This window comes from Colletes latitarsis, chromosome 8, assembly GCF_051014445.1.
Source record: "Colletes latitarsis isolate SP2378_abdomen chromosome 8, iyColLati1, whole genome shotgun sequence".
In the NCBI taxonomy this organism is placed as follows: domain Eukaryota; kingdom Metazoa; phylum Arthropoda; class Insecta; order Hymenoptera; family Colletidae; genus Colletes; species Colletes latitarsis.
The window spans coordinates 33,611,325-33,627,726 of NC_135141.1; the positions used below are offsets into that span (position 1 = coordinate 33,611,325).

At 39.1% G+C, this 16,402-nt stretch overlaps 2 protein-coding genes across 7 annotated transcripts; one reads left to right on the forward strand and one right to left on the reverse strand.

Annotated features, from left to right (window-relative positions):
- Window positions 1-1,477: 1,477 nt before the first annotated feature.
- Window positions 1,478-8,408, reverse strand: LOC143345056 (beta-1,3-galactosyltransferase 5). 4 transcript variants are annotated; one of them, XM_076771792.1, is made up of 3 exons: window positions 8,063-8,408; window positions 4,174-4,767; window positions 1,478-3,743 (listed from the first exon to the last, which is right to left on the reverse strand). In XM_076771792.1, the coding sequence occupies exons 2-3, from the start codon at window positions 4,727-4,729 to the stop codon at window positions 3,229-3,231; spliced, it is 1,071 nt and encodes a 356-aa protein (XP_076627907.1). In that variant the 5' UTR covers window positions 4,730-4,767; window positions 8,063-8,408; the 3' UTR covers window positions 1,478-3,228. The 4 variants fall into 4 exon arrangements, with proteins under 4 accessions (XP_076627907.1, XP_076627906.1, XP_076627905.1 ...); XM_076771791.1 differs by having other exon boundaries at window positions 4,174-4,763; window positions 8,056-8,408; XM_076771790.1 differs by having other exon boundaries at window positions 8,056-8,406.
- Window positions 6,736-15,536, forward strand: Sirt6 (sirtuin 6). Of its 3 annotated transcripts, none has more exons than XM_076771788.1 (7): window positions 6,736-6,892; window positions 10,524-10,651; window positions 11,755-11,873; window positions 11,944-12,067; window positions 12,132-12,305; window positions 12,771-12,894; window positions 13,126-15,536. In XM_076771788.1, exons 3-7 carry the CDS (start codon window positions 11,804-11,806, stop codon window positions 13,612-13,614), a joined length of 981 nt encoding a protein of 326 aa, XP_076627903.1. In that variant the 5' UTR covers window positions 6,736-6,892; window positions 10,524-10,651; window positions 11,755-11,803; the 3' UTR covers window positions 13,615-15,536. The 3 variants fall into 3 exon arrangements, with proteins under 3 accessions (XP_076627903.1, XP_076627902.1, XP_076627901.1); XM_076771787.1 differs by lacking the exon at window positions 6,736-6,892 and adding an exon at window positions 10,073-10,419; XM_076771786.1 differs by lacking the exon at window positions 6,736-6,892 and adding an exon at window positions 10,073-10,419 and having other exon boundaries at window positions 10,524-10,650; window positions 11,739-11,873.
- Window positions 15,537-16,402: the final 866 nt, after the last annotated feature.

The following is a 16,402-nucleotide window of genomic DNA, read 5'->3' on the forward strand; positions in this document are numbered from 1 at the left end:
CAGAGACGAGCAGATGCATGCAGTGGCAAGCAGAGATCAGCAGGGACGAACAGTAGCATGTAGTAATTGTTATACGATGTCAGGAATATAAGCGATGGTCAGCCGAGTCCAGCAGAGGCCAGCAAAGGCATGCACAGGCAAGCAGAAACCTGGAAAGTCAATCAGAGACTTGTAGGGGCATGTAGTAATAAGTATTAATCGTTATAGATTATCAGAAATACCTGCAGTGGTCAGTAGCGTTCGGCAGAGGCCAGGAAAGTTCAGCAGAGACAAGCACACGCTGACAGAGATCAGCAAAGTCTGTAGTAATCGTTATAGGTTGTCGGAAATATAAGCGATGGTCAGCAGAGTCCAGCAGAGGCAAGCAGTAATCAGGAGCAGTCGGTAACAGTCGCTGTATGGTGTAAAAAGTTGTCGGGAGTTCTGTAGTTTTGTCAGCACTGGTCATCAGAAACCAGGAGTAATTTGCAGAGTTCAGTAATGAACTCTAGGAAAGGCAAGTAAAAATGCCTGGACAGTCGAGATTCCGAATCGTATGCCGTTGACGTGAGGTCGGATTTCAGTTGTTCAAGAGCGAGAAGGCAAATGTGAGCCTGCCTCTCTTAACTCCCATGAGATGTGTCCACGGTGCACTCGGCGCTTCGTCTGGCATCTCTGGTTTATACCAGAGATGACAGATTACGCGTATGTACAGTAGTCGCCTCACTTGAAGTCCCGTGGAAGGAATGCGGGAGAAGTAGAAGGGATACACATATTCCCACATATCCATTGATCTCTCGCTCGCTATTCGTCGCGGCAGTTACACACACATGTGGATTGACTGAGAGCAAGGAAGCAAGAGAGATAAATGGGTGGTCCGACTTCCTTTGCCCCTGTGCCGTCCCGCGAGACTTCAAGTGAGGCGACTATCGTACGTAATCTTGTAGTGTTTCGGAAAGTCGACAAAGGTAAACTGACTGCTCTCCTTCAAGAGTCTCAGAGACGGTCAGTTTGTCGTCAAATAGTTCACTATCTGCGACGCTAGATGGCGTGCATTTTTCGACCTCGAACCCTCTGGTGTTAAAACGCCCAAGTTTCTCGTGGAATAGTTCGTTTCCCTCAACGCTAGATGGCGCGTATTTACCGACCTCGAACCCTCTGGTGCTAAAACGCCCAAGTTTGTCGTGGAATAGTTCGTATCTTCCACGCTAGATGGATTTCTCGACAAGCTTGGGCGTTTTAGCACCAGGGGGATCGAGGTCGGTAAATACGCGGCATCTAGCGTTGAGGGAAACGAACTATTCCACGACAAACTTGGGCGTTTTAACACCAGAGGGTTCGAGGTCGGTAAATACGCGCCATCTAGCGTCGCAGATAGCAAACTATTTGACGACAAACTTGGGCGTTTTGCCGTAGATGGTGAGCAAATCATGTACCACCGATGGGTCACACTTTCTTCAACTTCTACACAAGGAGCATCGCGAACAAACTAAAATTACTCGGGTATCATAATTAACGTGCAATTGAAACAATCCGTGATTTATTGAAATTAATATTTTACTTCATCACAAAGATTACATCGTATTATGCTATGTGGACACGTTCGAGAATACAATTGGAAATGTTTAATTTCACGTAATGTGGCGACGAAGTTATTATTAGTCGATATAAATTAAATAACAAAGTAGAAATTCGCATTAGACAATAAATTAAAAAAAAAAAAAGAAGAGTATATGTACTTTGTTAATATCCACCAATGATTTTTATACGTAAATACATGTTATGAGTGAACATTGTTCGAGAAATGTGTACAGATCATCTTTCAATCAAAGCGTTAATCGTTATGTTAAGAGAAAAAATACATATTCGCTATTGCGGAGAATCATACTCGCGTTCGCGAATTCGTATTCGTTGTATAAACTGGAGTTACAAAAAAAACAAACAAATAAAACAAAATATATATAAAGACGTAATTGCACATATATGAATATACTGAGGTATTGCATTGACAATAAATCGAGAATTGTAGAAATTAAGTACATACGTGTAAATTCATATTATTCTCGTACGTTACTCAAACATTCAAGGAACTCAAAAATTGAATATCATCGAATCTCGTTTGAGGAACGGTTCACGGTACGAGAAGACGAATTTTTGTAATTTCTTTCCTAACTGCAAATGGACCCTTGATTTGGGGGGTTGTACTTATTGTTACGTAACAATGTTAATTTGACTCGTCGAGATTTTCATATAACAGTCTAATATCATAAATTTTGATATAGCATTATGCAGAGTGTCTAATAAAATATGGGCACAAGTGAATTCAGCGCACAAAAAATCTTTTTAAACATTCATACCATCCGAGCGAATTCTATCACAAACTTACGTTCAACGGTCGAGATCTCGTACGTAGAATCTCGTTCTGTTGTTTCTCGATTTATTTTCTCGAAGACAACGTACGCTGAACAGGTCGGACACGATAAGTGTTTTCTTTTATTTTTTATTTTTTTATTTTTCGTGCGTCGTATCTGAAATTATACCCACATTTTGTAAAACACACTGTATCGATAAATCTTATATCTCGTTAATCTGATTTCCATTAATCTTTGTCCTTAGAATCACCCGAATCTCGAAAAAGTTACTTAAATCGTTAACCACGTGTAAATGAATCACAAATATGGACAAATAATATGGTGCGTTGACGCATGCCAGGGACCGCAGACTTTTCCCAAGATCTACGGAGTTTCTACCACCAGTCAATGTACCCCATTCTTGTAACAGAAACAAGACACGCATGTTTCATGGGTCGCCATTACACATAAGTGGGGACACTCTTTGTTGACTTGGCGTGGGAGGGTTTAAGACCACCAGTTTGCGGTTCCTGATTTATGGTGTGTTCCACATCGAATCGCGCACCCTTAGAAAAGTCTTAATTTATACGCGCTCCATTAAAATCTAAATATTCTCTATTTCAAAAGAAATAGATACGTATATATACACTTCCTTCGCGCTGAGTAATAACTAGAAGAAAAGGATACCATAAATAAATGCGCGATTCGACGTGGAAAACTCAGTGATATAATACAATACTTAAATAATACTGTGCAAAAAGAATTGAACACACATGTCCAAGAAATATATGGCTAGACAGAATTGGGATTCTGTGAGAAAGCAGAACGAACATTAGACAGCAAAGTTCTTGTGCTTCGGCAAATAAGAAATTTTCATACGCTATTGCCCGAATATGTCTCAGTTTAATAGGCTTTCGCTGCTAGGCCGTGGCTTAGTGACCAGATTCTGTAAGGCTCTTATTTTGTTTTCCGTTAAATTCGGAGGTCCAAACAGAAAGTCCCTATGAGAACTCGGATTGGACAGAAGGTCCTGCATGTTCTCGTTGGTTAGCACCCAGTAATGCAGAGAGGTTTGCGTTAAATTTACTTTCCTAGCTAACGTCCCGGTAATGTGGACATCGTCGATCCAGAAATACGGTTCTTTCTGTGCTTCGCGATACAAAAGAAATACGCTATCGGGAGAGTACAGTATGGCCCATCCAGCGCAATACGCGGGATAATGTCTTCCAGGATATTCTTGAGGCGAGACTCTCCATTTCGAACGCCAGGATCTCTTTACGTTGCCCACGGGTAGAAGGTCGCAAAGGATCAACCTTCTGGCACCCAAAGGCGACAGATCACGCGTCAAGAAATCCAACATGGCGGGTATATGAACAAAAACATCGTCGTCTAATTTTAGTATATATTTGGCACCTGAAACAATAAGAAAATGTGTGTGTGTAACTTTGTCGCCGATCGTAGCTGAAATGATAGCGTGAGGAGTTAACACCGAATTTGACACTGTAAACCAACAAAGTATAAGCTCAAAGCAAGTACATGATTTATTTAACCCAGTTTTCAAGTTACAACTCTTTTGATAACCGACTGCGTCCACGTCCACGTATCTTTCCACCAATTGCCCTAAAGTGGCCTCGATAGCAAGCCACGTAGGCGTCCGACTATTCGTCGGCGGAATAGGTTCGGTGGTTACAACGCAAAAAGAAAACTTATAAATTTGAAAAGAAGGAGAAATAAGTCACGCGTTTCTATGAGCTTCTCTCTTTGTTGGTTTCCCGGTGCTGGATGCATCGCTGAATCGGGTTAAACGCCCACGTATTAACGAGACAAGCAATTCTCCCCTTACTTGGACAATGATACGTAGCCCATTTCAACGCCATCACATGCTTGTAAGTCATGTTCCTGTAGACATCGAGAAAGTTGCCTTGTATCAAATCTTTGTATTGTTCATTCTCTTCCACCAGGCTGGCCTGATACTCGTCGGACGAACCGACTATAAAGAGTAGCGCCACGCCCTGCGACTGCTGGCCCCAGGTCTCCCGTATGATGGTCCTCTTGAGAAAGTTCTCGGGCGCCGAGTGGACTAGCATCAACAGCAACGGGTGCGTCCTGTTGCACGGGTCGTGATTAATCGTGAACCTGAAGTCCTTGATATTTATTAAAGTGGACTTGTCATCGACAGGAAGCTCGTTTATCAAGTACGGCTGCGGGGAGGGCGTCGAGTTTCCAGGAAGTATAAGCAAATACCCCGGCGCCGACGCGCCGACGGTGTACGGCGTCGGGGACCCGGAGCCATCGATGTGCAGCCAGAACGAGTAGCATCCAGTCAGCGCCAAGGCAACCACAAAAATCAGGGTGCATGGCGACGAACCAGAGGCATGGAGCCGTCGCTTATCCAGCATACTAACGGGCCCCTTTCATCGTACGCGTTTTAGTCTGGCTGAAACATGAAAATCATGCGTGTTACATGCGTTATATCTATGTATATGTACAGTCCTATGGCACAATGTCGTGAAACTGTATTTTATAGCAGGAGGAAAGAAAAGGGGATAGGGGGCGTTTCGTCCTGGATCTCCTAGCAATAGTCGACACGTTCTAGAAAGGCTTCAACAGAAGTGGAAATTCATATTTTTATACACTCTGGGGAGCTCCCTGTACGATTCTACTCTGTTTATATTACGAGTGAGAATGTACCAACATCTAACACGGTGAAAGTGTTACGAAGCAAACTGATTACCAATTTCTTAGGTATGCTGTTACGTCGTGGAGGAATGGAAATCGAAGCTCTTGGAGTTGATCGAGCTTTCGGATATTTGCAGAGTATCTCCGAGGTGGAAGGTCATACGTATGTATCAAATGTGATCATCGTGACAATGTACCTTGGACCAATGCTATTCTTGCATCACCAATACCAAAGAAACACCTAATGGAACCGTCTGATTGAAGAATCGAGGAGACGAAAATATGACCAACCGATTGAATGTGCTTGCCAAGTGCATTGCGACCGTATACGATTCAAATGCATAACGGTGGGCATGTAGCGTTGGTCCAACAAGTATCCGGCCATCTTGCGTATCGAGCAAATTTTGTGTAAAATCCTCGAATAAAAAGAAATTGAAGGAAAATTTACTACTTTACCGTAAACCATTCTAAGCATCGCTGACGACGCCCCACGTCTTTAACTCGTTGACTACTAATACTGTATTCATTGTAAATCCTATCAGCTATGCTTAACACAAGTGTTGGAATAATCGAATAGGCAAAAGAACACTTGTTTCATTTTCTATATCGTAATACCTAACTCTCGAAATAGTTCTGAACGAATACGAATACACGTTTCATTTGGCAGACACGAATTCATACGAGAATATAGAAAAAGAAAGCCAAAAACGAATTACTAGAAAATGACTAATATTTATCGATGGTCTAAAAGGGTTCGATGATTTGAGTATATGCCAAGTAAAATGCAGTGTCCAAATAACGGTAAATGAATTGAAAAATAGCCTTTACTCGCCTTTAGGCATTACTCGAGTGGAAAAACGATTATCGGAAGCCGAATTTCATGGTCGTGCATACCGTAGAAAACTATTAATATCGAAAACTAATGCTTGCAAACGTCTTCGGTTTCAACACGAACATCCTGACCGATCAATTGAATTTTGGGAAACTATAATTCGGATAGGAAATTAAAATTCGAGATTAGAAATACAGTAGAGTCTCGATTAATGCACGAAATGTATGTTCGTTGCATAGTGGCGAAAAGTGGAGGGGATGATCATGCTAAGCAACAAGTAAGGCGGTCGGTTATGACAGAAAAAGCATAATATTCCTTTCCAAAGCCGGAAACAATGTTTGGTACAATGTTTAGCACATTGTCCTTCACTGTTCTTTCTAGCGGTTGTAGAGTCTGACAATCGATAACGATTAATGTAACGAATTACTCCCATTTGACAAAAGTTTAGGTTATATCGATTCGGATTTCTTTTATGTCTATTCGAACAGTTCACTTTTCTTTTATCTACCGTCTGTGTAAACGGTGACAGATGAAAGACAAAAACTAACACGACGAGATTTTTTAGCGCCAAATATTACTGAAGAAAGAGTTTCTTACTTTTGTTCAAGGTCAATTCCAAGCTAGTTTTCTTTCCTTAAAATAATCTGCCAAATAGGTTCCTTTCTCAATTAGAGTTCTTAACGTAATCATTTTCAAGTTTTCGGAACATTTTTCGTTTAATATTTTTATCATGGTGGCTAGATAAAGAACGAAAAACGATAGCGATAATCGCTTATATGAAAATATGTAGATAGCCTTATCAGTTCCAATAGCGAGCGAACTGATAATCTATCGCGATTGGATCAGTTTCGCTCTATGCACAAAGTCAGCAAAACGAGTACGCCTAGAGTTCTTTAATTTCGTTCATTCGAAACAAACGTCGATCGAAATAACGATTTTCTAACTTCTGCCGTTTGGAAACCGTGGATCCATCGACGAACGCGTGTGCTACCGGAACAAAAAAACATATTGGGAGCGTATTTTTGAAACTCGCGTATCCAGACACGAATATGTAAGTACGGGGAACGTTATAGTCTCTAAAAGTTGCATGTACTTTATGCTGTGTGTGGTATTTACACAAGGACAAACGATATAACACTTTCATAACTCGAAATCATAATTACATTGCATAAAATTGAGATTCTCAAACATAATAAAGTATTGCAACAATTTAAATGTAATAATGTAAGTGGAATAATATTTTCTACATTCGCTGACATTAAGATATTTACATATATCCGATATATCTACATATCGAGGATTGTTATCTCTATTTACCGGTGCTTAATATACGATTTTTTATTGGCGTTGCATATACAGAGCTCGAATAAATGCAAAGGCAACTATTGTGATGCTAATTAAGTTTATAATCGATAACATACTCTTAGAATTTCAATTGCATCCTACTATCGTTTTTAATCTTTCTTTTATTATAGTGGAAAATGTACTATATATGAGTTGAACTATTGTTGTAATGTGAAATGTCAAAATTTCGAAAATATATAGTCAAATACTTACAATAATCAGAATATTTTGAAATAAAGTAATTAAAAGTTACATTGTATTTAATTCCATGAAACTGAATAATAATTAGAAAGCGACGCAAACATAAAATTTTTACTAAAGGTATTTTATAAACAAATTCGTTAATCTTCATTCAAAGAAACATTTTAGAACTATACGAACGCTTTACATATCACATAAAATCAAAGAAACTTATTGACCATTCCGACTTGTACAGAATGTACTAAATAATTGACCAGGCAGTGTGTACAACCAAGGTTTAGATACTCCATCAATTACACAGTTTCAATATCCTGTATTTCAATCTAATTTTCGATACATTCAAACACTCGTTTAAAGTTAAAACAAACGGGCCAAAAAATGGGGAAAAAATCTTACTGTAACAAAGAACGAATATTTCAAGAAAATATACGCGTCAAAAGCATCTACGGAAAATGTTAAAATTGCGTTATTTATTTTCACTCGTTTTCGAATGCGCTCGTCGAACACATTACGAAAACGCTAACGAAAGTAATAGAAAGATGCTGCAAAAAACAGAGCACAGTAAGGCGAGGAAAACGAAATTTGGTACTGTGCGGTAATGCAAATAAATGATAAAAGAAAAAATGAAATAAATAAAAAGAAAGAAAGGAATACGAAGAAGGTACTTACAACTTACGTATGGTGAAAAGCTCCAAAAATTTCTAAGCATTCGCTGCGGGGTTGGAAATCTTGTTCTGCACATCCGGCATACTTGACATCAATGCTCCGACGTCGTCGAAGCGTAGTGCGATGACAGAGGAGTTTGAGGTTATGTCATACGAGAGTATTGTTGACGATCCACCGAGTTTAACGGCGGCATATCCCGGTCGTATATTAAGTATCCGTTCTCTCGGAACGTGGGACGAAAGTCAATGACGATGATCTCCGCGAGGTGTTCAGCAATATTGTTTCTTTTTTTTCCTAACACCCCTCATCTTTTCCTTTCTATTTGTTTGTTTAACCGTACGCCTTCACGCGAACGAGACAGCTCGAACCATGTGTAGAAAAATTTGCTAGGAGGCGAAGCCACGTCAAAACCCGAGTTGGACGAAATCCGGATTGGATCGCGGGTCAAGGAGAAACTTGGTGGGCATTTCTATCTTCTCGAGCCCAAGTAACTCCCAATGGATACACCCTCTTTAGTCACTGGGTATATACCGTCGACAGGGCGGAGTTTTTAAACTAACATTCGATCTGAGAGCAATTTCCACCGAATATTTGTTATACGACAGTCCTATCCAATGTTACGATTCATCACGCAGCCTTGTTTCTCTTTATGCATTGTACAAAATTTTTCTGTGATCTTTTAAAAGCAGCTGCCCATGATTCTTCCATTCGTCACTGAATGGATTACGAACGTCAGTATTATAATTATTCAAGAGATAATTATTCAATGGCCTCTATGGAAATGAACCAATATCGATAGTCGGCGTGTCGAGCGTTTGTCAAAATAAATATACCGTCTCGTAATTGTCGCATGACTTCTTTCTGTTACCAATGCACCGTTTTACTTGTTTGATACGAAAATATTATTTTAAATGGTATCGATGAAACAGATAAATAAAATTTCGATCCGTTTCAATTTTCACCGTTATTGCGTTTCAGATATAGTCTCAGATATAATTTCTGCCAAAATCGCAGTTTAATTAGGAGTATTTAAATTCATAAATAAATAGCTTGACTACTGGTGCAATGTATTTTTTTGCCCGCCTGTGACTCCATTACCTTTTTAATGTCACGCACAACGTGACCGACAAACTTTCGAAGCAGATCGTAACGCTATCTGCGGTAGGAATTATAAGTTAACATGACTGTTACTTGAAAACCGCTAGTTACAAATATCTATGTCAAAGCAATAGTTTGAAAAACGACTTACGAACTTATTACTCCCAACTAAACGGAAAAACGAATTACAGCAATATGAGAAGGCATTCCGTTTGAAGCCCTTTGACCTTGTTGTTCAATTCGAGTCTATTTCATGCAAAACAGACTTCAATCGATCGTAAATGAAAGGAGTGCTTTAATGTTTTTTAAGGGCACTTGTTGCTGAATCTCACCTATTCATCATATATGCATTATATGTATATTAATACAATGGTGGTGTATATAATACAATAAAGGCACGTTTACAAATACAATGTCGTTCCAATTTCTTCTAAGATCAAGGCTTACTTCCGGGGAAGCCATTAACTATCAAGAATCGTTAAATACACGGGGTGCCTGACAAATAAAAAATACCACACGATGACTAATATTATACTAAATATATAACTACATAAGGAAATACACTATGTTTGTACCGATAAACGTACAACGACCTAACTCGTGGTTCTTGCATTTGGTCCGAATCCCTCATCGTGAATCTTACATGATGTTGTAGTTGGGGGGATTACTACTATGGAATGTTATATTTTACGATGAGCATTTCTCTTATCGTCATTTACATTTTATCCTTTCGAATATGCCGCCCACGAGCTTTAGTCGCGAATGGTGGCTGCGGGAGGCGCTAACTGATCGCGGCATGAATTGCACGGACGCGAGAAACTCGAGCGTCTGGCAACGCTAAAACCACCTCTCCCAGGGGCGCGAAACGCGCACGCGCCGCACGTTTATTATCTTCTTTCTGTTCAAGTGCCATTTCATTGCATGCAGTGCAGTCTATAAAACAGAGAATGCGTTCTCAGTGGATCTCGAGTTTCCTATCACTTATCGTCATTCGTAGCGTATAAACATAACAGCACGCGGTCATTAACTTACAAATTGTTTACGTGTCGTTCTGACGGCGGGCGCATGGTAACCCGTTAATATCGGCGTCGAGATGGTAGTTTCCGTGCTGTAAAAAAAAGAAAAAAAAAACAGGATCGAGAACCATTGTTAGCGTCGTTCACGGGTTTCGGGTTGAATTTTCGAACGGTTACCGCGAGCAAAATGTCATGCAGCTACGCGGACGGTCTCTCGCACTACGAAAACAAAGGAGTGCTGGGTCTCGAAGAGGTAAAAACCATTGTTTTCCGATCGGCCGTTTGGCGGGAGCTGATCGACCGTTCGCGAGCTTTTCGACTTTAACCCTCGCGTTATTCTTTTTCTTTCATTTTTAGAGATACGACAGCGTCGAGGCGTTGCGACTGAAATGCGGCCTCCTCGCAGATTGGGTCCAGGCAGCACGGCACGTCGTCGTTCACACCGGCGCCGGCATCAGTACTGCTGCGGGCATTCCGGATTTTCGGTGATTATCATTTGTAATTTTTCTCTCGAATCCCCACCCTACTTCTATGTACTTTTCATCCCCTCCCCGTGCGCCCCGATGGCCCACGATTCCGATCTGTTGTGCGCTCGAAAGCGCCACCGTTCAATTCTTTTAAATTAATCAAGCGGGAACGGGTTGCCGCGAACAACCGAGCGAAATTCCATTTTGGTCAGCGCGTCCACCATTGTTGCGCGCGACAACGGTGATGATGATTCGTCCTGAAAACTTAATGAATAGATGCTAGCTGTTCGATGATACCCTTAATAAATCTACTACGACGAACGGAAGCATTGCCACAGCCAATACTCTGTCCCAAAATTACACGCAGGCAGAAAAAACACACAATTATCCGTTTAATGTTTTTTTTTCTTTTTTTTTTTTTTTTTTAGAAAATTTAGCCCAGGGTAGGGAGCGACGAGATTTTTTGCGATTTCGTATAAAAAATTAATGAAAATTAATCTGCGATTTACCATGTATTACATGAAAATTCATTCAAAATATTGAGTAATATTTAGAATAATAATTTCAAGGACCACGAGAAACATCTTTCCCTGGGTAGCATTGATACTGGGAGAAGGTGTCTCTTTTTAACACCCCAACTACTATGTTTGCATCTTTGTCTTTCACAAGATAGACAGATAGATTCATTGTTTATGGGATATTTAAATTATGGACTCTAAGTTATATTTCCTAGAAACAACTAAGAGTATAATTTTATAACAAGCTCTAGCCTATGCGAATACTTCTGTTTGACAGTATAAATGGATAGACTGCAGCAGAAATCATAAAATTATTAAGAATCTATTTAGGAACCCAAGATGCATGGTATAAAAATGTTCTCTAGATGAAACATCGATATAAATTAATCTAAACAATTTCCACAACTTTTGTGTTTTACTCTAATCAAAGTCACCATCTCTGAACGCTAATACCTCTTTGAATATCGTTACTTACAATTTTCTTGTTGCATTCTCTAAAAAGTAACGTTTCTTTGTTATACTAATATCTGTATATTAATTCTAATGGAGAGCATGGTGGATAAAATTATTTATGGTTTGCATGCACTGCACCCAATTAATTAGAGGTACAAATGGGGTGTGGACGTTGGAGCAGAAAGGTCTAAAGCCTACCATGAATATCTCCTTCGACGAAGCAATACCTACAAAGACCCACATGGCATTGAAGAAATTGGTTGATTCTAGTGAGTATGATTCTAGCAAAAGGAGGCAGCTATGGAAAAGAATAATTCTGCAACAGGTCGATTCTTTTAGAAAAAGTTAAATTCATTATAAGTCAGAACATTGATGGCTTGCATCTTCGTTCGGGGGTGCAGAGACAACACCTCGCAGAGTTGCATGGAAATATGTTTACCGAACAGTGTGATAAATGCGGCAGGTTGGTATATATTTAAAAAAATTATGCAAAGGTAAAATCTACATACCGCGATATTCCGTTTCAGGCAATTTATTCGAAACTTCGCAACCAAAAGCGTAGGCAAGAAATCGCTCGATACTGTGTGTAGATCCGAACAGATAGGCGGTCGTCCATGCCGCGGACGCATGCATGACACCATCCTCGATTGGGAGCACAACTTGCCAGACAGTGATCTGACGTTGTCCGATTTGCACTCTAGGTAACTTGACGATCATTTGTACTGTAATAAAGATGTTCATGTACTTGTAAGGTCAATTATGTTTTCTATTGTGGCGCACAAACGATGGAACTCTTGAGGCACTATTCAAGATTTCATAAACAGAAGAATAATACAAGTGTATTAAACAAACAAAAAAAATTCACATTTATTGAATGTGATTTCATCTTAATGTATCATTCTTACTAAAAATTTGGTGTTTTTTGCGAACAGATGAAAGGAAGAGTACCTAACGTGCGTTTCATGGTTGTGTTGAAGTACATGTTAAATGTTTAAAATTTTGATGCTCTATCTGTCTGCGCAAGTATACAAAAAAAATTTTTTGGAAAAATTTCTTTGATCAGAAAATCCTATATCGATATCTCAGGTTTTAGTTGACAATTATATTTCACTTATATGGCACCGCGAATGTCGGTCATAGAACTGTATGAAAAAATATATTTTCAGTGTCGCGGATTTAAGCATATGTCTTGGGACGACACTGCAAATTATTCCCAGCGGTAATTTGCCTCTGTATACCAAAAAGTACGGAGGTCGACTCGTTATATGTAATCTACAGCCTACAAAACACGTAAGACAACTTTTCCACTCTTGGGGGGGGGCATTAAGTTCTCACGATAAAGAAAACGTATTATCTCTTATTCAAACGATATTGATGATAGCTTTCTCAACATTTTTGCTAAGAGATAAAGATATTTTTAACATTATTCAGCGATTAAAATATATTTTAAATAATTTCCAAGAAGACCCGTGCGAGACGACATCTTTGGATATTAAAATATGAACGATATGATGATTTTAGGACAAAAAGGCAGACTTGATAATCAACGGTAACGTTGATGAAATAATGATCAGCGTGATGAAAAAGCTGGGATTAGAGATCCCCGAGTACGAGAGTACGATGGACCCTACGCGCAACTCTGACATAACGTCTAAGGATATGGACTGGACAATACCGACCAGCAGAATAAAAGAAATGAACGTGCTGTACAAGAAAGTGTGCAAACCGATGAAAAGGAAACGACAAACGTTCATGTACGAGAGAGATCGAGCGGAGACCAAACGGGAAACAAAACCGAAGAAGCAGGCGTTCATGATAAAGGAGGACATAAAGACGGAGGATACATTGAACGCGACGGACATGGTCGGCAACAACGAGATGATGGGTGACGTGAGTAGTAATGCGGTGAAAATTGAGGGAGACATCAAGGACCAAGTGGAACCGTTCGAATTCTCTGCGGATAACATGACTCAGCCGGACACTAGTCTAGATGTAAACGACATGATATAGCCCGATGATTTTGGTGTATGGTGATCGCCAACGACCTAATTATTTCTATTATTCTCAGTCTACGTTAAATTTATTTATGAGTGCATATAGGATGGATGTTATCTGTATGTGAAGAATGCCTAAAGTGCTACCGATTTGTTTATACGAAAACGACACAATAAAAAAAGAAACCAAAAAAAAAAAAAAAAAAAAAAAAAAGATGATCGTAAGATAAGTTTGCCAAACGGCAGATCGCTTTTATCGTCAGAAATCAGAGAATGCTGCAATACGTGTACATATGTGTAGTAGTAATTTTGTGATCGCTTCCATGTTTTGTCCGCTTTCTCATTATATCGACACGTGTCTACGTATGCGCGTAGTTTCACTAGAGCCCCCCAACGTTCACGGGTACACGTGAATTTAAGGTTGCGCGCAGCAAAACAAGTGATACTATTTTTAGGTGTTGATACCAGTGTTGGGCAAAATTTGATCAAAGTAACGATCGACGATTGTGATTAAAATGGATAAACGTTGATCGCCCGCAACAATTGACCATTAAATTAATCGTCGATCGCAGTGGTTTCTCACCATTGAGAAATAACCATTAATTCGATCGTCAATTGTTGCGATCGATTTACCTCAGTAATCGATTAATGTTAATCGCGATTAATTCTGATGAAATTTTTAATCGCATCGCATAATCGGTTAATTAGTTGAGAAGAATTAGTCGTTTAATGCTCAACTGGTTAATACATGGATTTACGTGATCTTATCTATTTCACTTCTAGCAGCCAACGTTGGGCATTATTCGATGACTTCATATAAATCTTTATCTAGATAGTTACGCGGATTAAACTGTTTTATTCGAATAAATTATTATAGCATTGGACGCAATTTTGAATCGAATAAAGTAATGATTAAATCATGCAAATTAAGGAAATTCTTTATCCGTCAGCAGTCGATACGTTTTTATTTGAACAAAATGTTAACCGCGTTACGCGAACAAACGGACAAACGTTCATTCGGTATGCTAATACATGAACAAATGTTTAGCCGTTATTAAACCTTGCCTATTTTCCTTTCACGATACTTTCCGTCCTCTTCCTTGATTTTCTAACTCGCATTTTCCTTTCCATGGCTCTCGTTGATCATATACGATTAAGTTGGCGTGCGTTTTACACGAAATAGTAATAATAGAAATTGAAATATTGTAACATAGATAAGATGTTGATTATACGTCAATCCATGAATAACGTGTCACGTGTATCCGTGTATTTTAAACCATGTACAAGAACGAAGGCTCTAGTTCTTATCCAGGATTAGAGTTTCAGCCAATAACTGTATCATACTTCCGACCTGCGCATATATATGCATGCACACCACGGTTTTACTCCACTATCGTACATTAACGTTAAGTACTTAAGATGATTTATTTAGGCCGGTTTTAAACGCGTTAACAGAGATTTTGTAGCGACGACGCGTCCGTTTAATTGATATATGAATATATATACACACAAAACACACCCACCCACACACACACACACACACATTGTTCGTGTTTTCTCGACGGTTTCCGTCGTTCTCCGCGATTTCTCAAACCGTGACCAGTACTTCCGGGAACTGTTAACTCGCGTTTGTAACTCACGGAGAAATTAAGGAAGATATATGACGATGTTTTAATGGCGACGGGGGTAGCAAAATACTTGTTGCTAGCTACTTCGGTCGTTTAAGATTGAGAATCTTTTTAATAGAAAGCTCCGTACGAGCCTCGATGTTGTTTGGTCATTTAATAGTTAAGTGTCTTTCTCGTTGAACGCACACGTTTCTATAACCGTAAACAGCGAAACATTTTAACAGGCAGACGTTGAAACGAACAACGGACGCGAGGTTTTATCCCTTGACAATATATGTCTCACCGAGCGACTTGGAAAGAGGAAGTGCAAAGATTTAAAAGAAAAAAGAAAAAAAAAGAAAACATTAAAAATAAATAAATGTAAGCAAGTCTTTCTTATATCGGCATTCGACGCTATTCTGTCGATAGCGTTTTAAAGTAGAGCGCAGATTAGTGAAATGTGTAATATTTACATGTACATAGCGATGCACGCTTGGTTGCTCCTAATAATTTATTATTTTAATTGACATTATTTACTGGACGTTATTATTAGTGAAATATTATAGTATTTGACGGGTAATAAAATTGTGGAAATGGGCTCTGCGCATTCATTGTTACCTCACCCTTGTTTTCATTTTTTTATTTGCAACGAAGGAAAGTATCGTAATCGCAAAAAAGAAGCTCGGATTAACTTGTGAATTTGATTATTTAAGTTATTATAAAAAAAATTTCAAATCTGGGTTCTCATCTGTATTCGACTCTGTTAATTATTATTAGTATTTAATATTCTCTTTAATTATTTATAACGTACGTGTTAATCAGCAAGAATCTGAAAGAACGATACAATGGAAAAACGAATCGTCGGTTTGTCGTTTTGATATCGTATATTCTTATTCATAGGCAAAGTTTAAACAAGGATACAACATAATCATGTACACGTGCGCTACAATAATTATTCCATAGCTTAAATTCTCTTAATTCGACTCAAGAAAAACGTCACTCCAATGATTCAAAACGTATTCGCCGTTTTAATAAATAGATTTTTATCGTTTACATACTTTATACGTTCTTTACGCAGACTTCATCGACACGTTGCGGCGCATCGGCGTTAAGCAAGGCTTGAAACAGCGTTTCCCGTTTGTTTCTGTACATCGACGTTGATTAAATACATTCCCGCCAAAAATCTGTTCGACCGCG

What these genes read in the sequence shown, in the direction of transcription:
- LOC143345056 (XM_076771792.1), bottom strand. Translation starts at nt 4,729, where the DNA reads ATGCTGGATAAGCGACGGCTCCATGCCTCTGGTTCGTCGCCATGCACC. An exon ending in GGCTACGTATCATTGTCCAA is followed by an intron (nt 3,744 to 4,173) that starts GTAAGGGGAGAA and finishes TTATTGTTTCAG; the next exon opens with GTGCCAAATATATACTAAAA.
- Sirt6 (XM_076771786.1), top strand. Translation starts at nt 10,354, where the DNA reads ATGTCATGCAGCTACGCGGACGGTCTCTCGCACTACGAAAACAAAGGA. An exon ending in GAAGAAATTGGTTGATTCTA is followed by an intron (nt 11,874 to 11,943) that starts GTGAGTATGATT and finishes CGATTCTTTTAG; the next exon opens with AAAAAGTTAAATTCATTATA. An exon ending in CAGTGTGATAAATGCGGCAG is followed by an intron (nt 12,068 to 12,131) that starts GTTGGTATATAT and finishes ATTCCGTTTCAG; the next exon opens with GCAATTTATTCGAAACTTCG.